General features: G+C 46.0%; 1 protein-coding gene across 1 annotated transcript; it reads left to right on the forward strand.

Annotated features, from left to right (window-relative positions):
• The first annotated feature begins 236 nt into the window (after nt 1–236).
• On the forward strand, nt 237–7,439 carry LOC124168141 (silk gland factor 1-like). The gene has a single exon (XM_046546261.1). The coding sequence runs from the start codon at nt 1,946–1,948 to the stop codon at nt 3,671–3,673; it is 1,728 nt and encodes a 575-aa protein (XP_046402217.1). The 5' UTR covers nt 237–1,945; the 3' UTR covers nt 3,674–7,439.
• The last annotated feature ends 787 nt before the right edge of the window (nt 7,440–8,226 follow it).

Raw genomic sequence — 8,226 nt, forward strand, 5'->3', positions numbered from 1 at the left:
GCGGGCGAGGAAGCACCAGGGCCGGTGGCGCGGAAAGGTAGGGCACCGCACGCTGACAGCGTTGCTGGAAGGTCGGACGCCTTGGCTGGATGAGCGGCGCGCGCCGCCTTTGCTCCTCGGTGGGCCTCTTCCTATTGGGCCACCAGGGGGCCGGGCCCGCGGAACCCCCGCCCACTTAGCCCCCCCACTCCCCTCCGCCCCCCCTCCCCCCCCTGACCAGACCGCCACCCCTCCCGTGGCCGCCGAAGAGGGAGGAGAGAGAGGAACAGTTGAACATTGGACGCGAAGGAACCTGTTGATCCGGGAGAGCAGCTTCGCCTTTTCGTAAAACGTCCCCTCGTGAAGCGTGTCTACGTCCGCACAACCTCGGGAGTCGTTGGCTTTGGCCCGCAGCGGATGACGAAGGCCGGCCAACTCATAGTTCCCCCAAGTGTGCTCACGGAATAGAGCGTTACGAAATTTCCCTATTTTCCGTCCGCCCGATTCGTGCTACGTGTCTACGCGGATGTGCGCGATTCTCCCGCTGTTGAAGTTTCTCCGTTCCGTTGTGTCTTGAAGGATTATTAGCAACATACAGCTTTGGGGATCCCCAAAGAAGTACTTCCTCTTCGCCATCGTCTGGTGATTTTCGCTGTCGAGTTCGGCTGGAGATTCCATCGAGGCCGTCGGACGTAAAAGCTGTCCTGCGGGCGGAACATCGTCCTCAGCTGTTTCGCTTCGCGGTCCAACTGCTGTGCTGGTGGTGAGGCTGTGAAGAACGGATTGCGGGGTCGCTGACTAAAAGCATCCCGTGCTTGTTTGCCATCGCCCAACAATTCTCTCGACTCAAGAAGATCGGAGCGGTATTTGCCCATGCGTTAGTGAGTGTGTGTTGGCAATCCGAAGAACCCTTGCCCCATCCCCCGTAAGACAACCTGCCCCCCTCCCGCTTGCGAGGGAAAACACAGTGTCTCCCCCTCTCTCTCCCATCCTTCGCTTTTTAATTCCCACCCCCTCTATCGCCAATGTGACCAATCAAGTGCCCCCCACCCCCCAAGTTGCGATTTTCCTTTAATCCTGCCTTCATATCGCACTTAAAATACGCCCCTCCCTCTTCCCCATTGAACATTGACGAAAAAAATATATCCACTCTTCCCCCTCCCTCACGTTCGTTTACAACAACGGCTTTATTTTCTCTCCGGGAGGCAAACATATTTTCGCACGCGGCCTCGAGTGGATTGTTGTTACGTCGACTCGATTCGGAGAACGCGAGACAATTTTGAGGAAACCCGGTGCTTACTCAGGGGGACTTTGTAGTGTTTTGGGCTCGGTGGACAGAACTGCTGGTGGATTATGTGATTGTGACAACGATTCCGCGAACATTATTTCGATAATTCAGAGACAGTAAAATTGTGAATGAAGTATAACTGCAAGTTTAACGCTGTTAAGCGCTATAGATAGGGGGAAAGCAAGGCTCTGTGAGATATAGTTGGAGATTTCTGAATGGATTTTCACATCGGTTGAAAATGAAATTGAGTGCTCGGATGACAACGGAACCAAATATTTCCCTGACAAAAAACTCATTCGGCACCATAAGCTGAGAGCACCAGTAACGCCGTCGTGATTTGAATAATAAAATAGCATTATCGTGGACGTGAATGTGGATATAATTCTTCGCAAACATCGAAGCAGTGCAATATTTCCATTTTGCTATTTTATAATGCTTGGTGCCTGCCAATTATGTGCAGTGAATCGTCTACTATGGTGACTTTGAGAGGGGGATAAGAGGATATTTCGCGTACATTTTCGTGTGGGCTGCGAATCTCGTATCGGAGTGGCTCATTGTGATGGGACTGAAGAAGGCGCGTTCGGAGATAGTGTTTCCCTTGTCGCCGTGTCTCTAACAGCCTCCAAAGTGAAGTCGCTAAGCGTTTTCCCGGTCGCTAAGACCGCTCCAAGCGCCAAGATGCTCTCGCAAAAGCTCTACTCGGACGCGAGCGCCGCCGTAGTCTCCACGGCGAGCACCATGGCCAGCAGCAATGTGAGCGCCATGAGCCCCATGGCCGCCAGCACCTATTCCATGAACACCATGACCTGCATGACCTCAATGAACACCCACTCGCCGCAGGCCCCCCCGACATTCGCCTCCAACATGCTAAGCCCGGCCGGCATGGGCTCCATGGCCATGAACGGAAACTGCATGACCTCCGGCATGGGCGCCATCTCCTCCTACGGCTCCCTCAATTCCTCCATGGCCGGCATGAACGGTGTGGGGTCGTGCATGGGCGGGATAGGGCCCATGAACTCGTACGGTGCGGCCGTCGCGGCGGCTGTGGGGGTTGGCGGGCCCCCGGGTGGGGCGGTCCCCGGCGGAGGGGGCCCGGGGACTGGCCGAGACCTGGCCGGGGACGGCGGCGGAGTCTCCCCCGGGGCCTCCGCCCTCCAGCGGGCCCGCGCCGACAAGACGTACCGAAGGAGCTACACGCACGCCAAGCCGCCTTACTCCTACATCTCGCTAATTACTATGGCCATCCAGAATTCTCCCAGCAAGATGCTGACGCTCAGCGAGATCTACCAGTTCATCATGGACCTGTTCCCGTTCTATCGGCAAAACCAGCAGAGGTGGCAGAACTCTATAAGGCACTCTCTATCCTTCAACGACTGCTTCGTCAAAGTCCCGAGGACTCCGGACAAGCCCGGAAAGGGTTCCTTCTGGACTCTGCACCCCGATTCTGGGAACATGTTTGAGAACGGGTGCTACCTGAGGCGGCAGAAGAGGTTCAAGGACGAGAAGAAGGAGGCGATACGACAGGCGCAGAAGTCTTCTTCGGCGTCCAACTCGTCGGCGGAGGGTTCAACGGGTGGTGGCGGTAAGAAGTCCTCACATGGTGGGTCTGACGACGGACTGGGTCACCACACAAGTCAACACAAGGCCGGTCATCCGCTCGGGGAGAGCAAAGGATCGGCGGCCGCATCGCCCGTCTCCGCCGCGGACCAGCACCACCTTGGCACCCTCATGGGTCTGCAGCAGGGGGGCAAGGTGGACTCCACCCCCGACCACATGGGAGCCATGCTGCACCACCAGCACCAGCTATCCCAGCACCAACACCACAGCCAACATCAACAACAACAGCAGCAAGGCGGGGGAACGGAGCTGTGCCTGCCACATTCTCACCACGGGCACCAACAGAACCACGGAGGTGGGGCGGGGAGCGGAGCACACCACCATCAGCACCAGAACCATCAGCAGCACCAAACCCATCACCAGCACCAGCACCACCCGCTGCAAACCAACGTGATGGCGGCGGCGGCGGACAAGTACGATGCGACCTCGGCAGAACTGGCAGCGATGGTGGGCCGGTGTCACCAGCACCTGGCGGAGGCCTCCACGCACCACCAGGTGATGCTGGGCGGCGGCAACGGGCACCACCACCACCACCACCTGCACCACTTAAAGCAGGAGTCGCCGTACGCCGCGGCGAGCCATCCGTTCTCCATCAACCGACTACTCCCGACAGAGAGCAAAACGGACATCAAAATGTACGACATGGCGGCCGCAGCGGCCCAGCAGTACGGCGGCAGCGGCTACAATTCGCTGAGTCCAATACCGAACGCAGCCTCGCTGCCCAACGAGGGTTACTACAACGGCGGACTTTACCACCACAGCACCCCGGCCAGCACGACGACGTTGTGACAGTACCCTTTGGCCTAAAGGCATCGAGAGCGTCACTCGTCGTGACTACTTGCCCCGCCAAATCCGGCAGAAAGTCCGAGGCTTCGTCGCCCAACGTGGATTACAGCAACGGAGGCTTCTGGCACCTCAGCACGACGAATGTTTGACACCGCTCCCTCGCCTGAAGGCATTACATGAGCACAAAACATTCACGGTTACGTGTTTTTCAAGTGTTTCCCAACCTGCCCCCCGAAATGAAACCACAGAATCCAGCAACAGGAGGACAAAATGTGAGGCGTTGAGAGAAAGGGGGTTCGGGAATAAAAAAAACTCGTGTTTTTTTAAATGCTCGTTGTGTTGCGAATATTCTCTGCGGTTGAAATAGCGAGGGTCACTTTTAGTGTGTGTCTTAATGGAGAGCTCGCGGTGAAGAATTCTCGCGGAAATAATAGACGATATACATTCGATAATACTTCCTTCCGCGATAGGTACGCAGACATTTTTCCGAATGTTTATTTTTTCCCAGAGTGTCTTTGGGGCGTGTGTGCAAATGTGTGTTTGTGATAAAGAATCTTTTTCTTAGCCGAGGAATTTAATATTGTGACAATATACGATTCCCATTGGCTTGGGTGCTCCTCTAAGCCAAGGATATATTTCGTCCAATTAATAAAGGACTCTCTTTGAGGTGCAAATGTGGACGAATTGACTCAAAACGTCATCTGTGGAATTTAAGAGGGACTGTTTTGTGTGTCTTATAAACTCCTCCTCAGTCTTATTTTCTAACGGACTCGAATATGAAAACGAAAATAAAGAACTCTTTCGTTGTGTCATAGTATAAAAGTTCGTGGATGAAACAATAGTGCGTGTAGGTTCTACGATTCTACGCGTGAATTATTTTACTCTTTTAACTCGGGGAAGCTGCAATCTCACGTGCTTTTCGAAATGATATGTATAATTTTTCACTCGAGCCTTTTTTACGATTGTGTTTCGTCGTCTTTTTTTGGTGTATATTTTTTAAGAGAAGGAGATTTATTGAGGCGAAGGTTGTGAGGAAACTTTGATCGGACTGGTTTCGCGTCTTTTGCAAGGGAACCTTGCAGACTTTTAACGGAATTCTTTCGTTTTTTTCCCGTAACATCTCGACGTAAATCTCTATCGTTTTCCCAGCCTCCAAACTCTCAAGCCCTCTCTCACTTCCCTTAATACCTCCACAAAAAAGCCTCCCACCCCTCTTCCCCCAGCGACTTGTACCTGCAACTTCCAACGAGGAAATCATCCACCACCAATGCTGTCTTGGAAACCTTTTCTTCGGAGACCAACAATCCAGACCACGACGTGGAATGCAGCAACTCCTGTGCGTCGCCTGTCATCGAACACGGGCCCATCAAGCTGGCGTGCAGACCGGTGAGGGATGGACAGCGTGGAAACTTAACTTCCCCCTCCCCCTAAAAAACCCTTTTTGGAAAACACAGTGAACGAAAGGAAAAGCACTCCATCCATTTAAAAAAAGAATTCTCTCTCTTTTTTTGTCATTTTGAAAAAAAAACTGAGCGAGTGATTGTGGTGAAATCCTATTGGCCTTTTCAAAAAGGAAGACTCGTGCGAGAGAAAAATATGTGACCGAAAAAAGAGTAAGTTCAAAAAAACCAGAATAATTAATTCTTTGTAATTAGGAAAACTATAGCATGAAAGCCCGATTGGCGAAAAGGAATTCACAGATTATGAAACTCACAGAGGGCGGAAATCTTCTATTGCTATTGTTTTTATTTTCATGTTGGTACTTTTTGTAAATTTTTATGCTTGTTTTCTTTCTTTCTTCCTTCACCATAGAATTTCTGATCTGGCAAGAAGCCATTAATTAATCCATCACCAGTGAAATGTGAATAAGAACGTCTTTCTTTGTTCCAAAGTAATTTCGCTCGAACGTGTTTGCCTTCATCTGTGTTATTCTCAGAACACGTATTGCATCCAAATTTGCTCAGATTATCGAATACTTTCCTTCAGTATTTTTCACAAAGAAATCTTAGATAATCTAAACAAAAGATTGGCAATCATAACGACAGGTAAAAATGAAAAACATTATAAATACAGAACGTGTTTTCGCAGGTAAATGCTCGTTTAAGAGCGTAATGATATAAGGACTAGCTGGCAGCTTGAGTATTTTACTTTTCTTCAGGCAGTAACAAGTTATTCTTGATTTTTTCTTGTAAAAATGAAAAAAATCATTTCAAACTTACGTTGAATGATAACTAGGCTGCCTCCTAATGGCTATCAACAACCCTAACTAAAGAGGTAAACATTTTTCTTCAAATACTTAGAGGATATTTGGAAGATTCTATTGTCATCAAAGAAACTGATATTTTAGATTTGAATACGCGAGGAAATTTGTAGTAAACATCTTATTAGCGCGAGTTCCTTCAACGACCTTATTTCATAAAGATTGCCTTTTCATCTCGTGAATTTTATTGTCCTGTGCGTGTCCAGAGTTTTAAAATGCATTTGCTTTTCAATGGGCATTGTCAATGCAATTCGTTTGACCGATAAAATTGCTTTAATCTTTTAGTATTCTTCCGTAAAGTTGGTTTGAAGAGCTACAATTACCTTGGAACAAAAGAATTCGATGTTATTCCTTTTATATACCTAAAGTAATTTCATTTCACATTGCATATTCTCCCCAAAGATCTGCCAGCATAACGACCGGTAAAAATGAGAATTTTCATAAATAAAGAACGGTTTTTGGGAAGTAAATTTTCGTTTTGGGCGCATTATCTGTTCAATTGACAAGAGAAACAGATGAAATTTTGAATATTTTGCTATTCTTGAGACAGTAACACGTTATTCTTGAATTTATTCCAGTAAAAATGAAAATATTCATTCCTAAAACTGGGACATATTAAACGTGGAGGAATATCGCCCAGAATTTTCTTTAAATCTTAATTTGTGTCTTTCTCCTTCGACGGGGTTTGACCGCAAACCAGATCAAATCATTTTTTATCCCCGAGTCGTTATGAAATTAAACGATCTGATTTATTTACATCTGCGCTAAAGCTTATTATTTTTTCTTCATTTCCCACGATAATCACTGCCACAAAATTGCCATGTGGAACATTAACAGTTGGTACCCCGTGTGTTTACGTATGTATTAATGTCATAATATTTGCGCTCGACTTAATCGCGCCGTTTATATTTGAATGTTTTTTTTTCTTTTAATCTTTTAATTTTGTTTACGGCACCATTTTAATTTTTTTAATGCATTTTTTTGGACCAATTTGTTACGCCCTCCAATGCTTTATTTTCAAAAGGCCCTCTGTCTGGTTCTCTACTTGTGAGCCGTCTGGCTTTATACTATAAAGTTTTCTGTTGATCTTTTTCTCGTCGTGGTTTGACTGTTTATTAACTTCGCTACCATGATTACCTGTTAAAAAAAAAGTCTTCAAATTCTTGGCTCCTTAACTCAGTTTCGCCAGAGCGGCGGTTCAAATGAACGTAATATTTTTTTTTGTTTGCTGGGAATGAAAAAAAAGTGACGAATCAAAGTGAAAAGTTTTTTTCATAATTAATAGGCATCTCCTTGCTGTGCTGTTTTTAAATGTTATGTAATATAAAAAAGTCTTTTGAGCCAGTGTGTGTTTGAGTGATTGGGTGAAAGAGTGGTGTGCATTGAAAAAGTAAACAAAATATAAATATCTACATATAAATATATATATACATATGTGTATAAAAAATCCAATTTTTAGTCCTTTTTGTCACGAGTAACTACGAAATAAATGTAAATGTTTGAAGGATACATTTTCCCTTCATGGTTTTATTTTGCAGTTTTTTTTTTACAAATACCTTTTTTCCGTCTGCTATCCCTATTTCGTCTTCCATCAACAATTTTTCGTAATGTCTTTATATTCCGCATGGTTTGCTCAGTTACCTCCTGGATCATTAATTTTTTCTCAGCAGCATTGGGAAAATGAATGTAATATTCAATCATTTGTTTTTCGCTAGATTAGTATTCGCAGTACAATCCAGCTATTCAAGCGAATCCCATTTTGTGGTGTGGATATTGTTAGCTCGGTATCTAGGTAACGAGAAAACTTTCAAATGCCATGATAACAGTGTATATTGCGATTAACCAGGTAGTTTTTTTCAGCAGTTGTCATGAAATTTACTAACAGCATAAAACATCTTTGCCATAAAAGTGTTGTGAAAAATAATTTTGTTCCTTCTAGAGTAGATATCCATTTTAGCCTTTCGTAGAGACATGGTTTGAATAGTAATATTTGATAAAAATGGGATGGTAATTGGTAGATGTGCTTTATTTTATTGATGAATAACAGAGTGACTAATTAAAGGCTGGTAATTATTTTTAAAGGAAGTGCGAATAATGCAATTACCTGGTAAAAATATTCTAATGAGAATTGCTGCGCTATTTTGATATTATTGCATGGTACATTTTAGTAAATAAAAACAGGAATTGATAGTTGCCTTCTAATATTCGTCATGCCTTTACGACGGCTGTAACAGGAAGTTATTGATAATTATTTGTAGCTATTTCAATCCCACTAGTCGAGCAATTACGAATTATT

This window comes from Ischnura elegans, chromosome 11 (assembly GCF_921293095.1).
Source record: "Ischnura elegans chromosome 11, ioIscEleg1.1, whole genome shotgun sequence".
NCBI lineage: Eukaryota > Metazoa > Arthropoda > Insecta > Odonata > Coenagrionidae > Ischnura > Ischnura elegans.

Bases quoted from the DNA above. Each gene is read 5' to 3' on its own strand.
- LOC124168141 (XM_046546261.1), top strand. From the start codon at position 1,946: ATGCTCTCGCAAAAGCTCTACTCGGACGCGAGCGCCGCCGTAGTCTCC.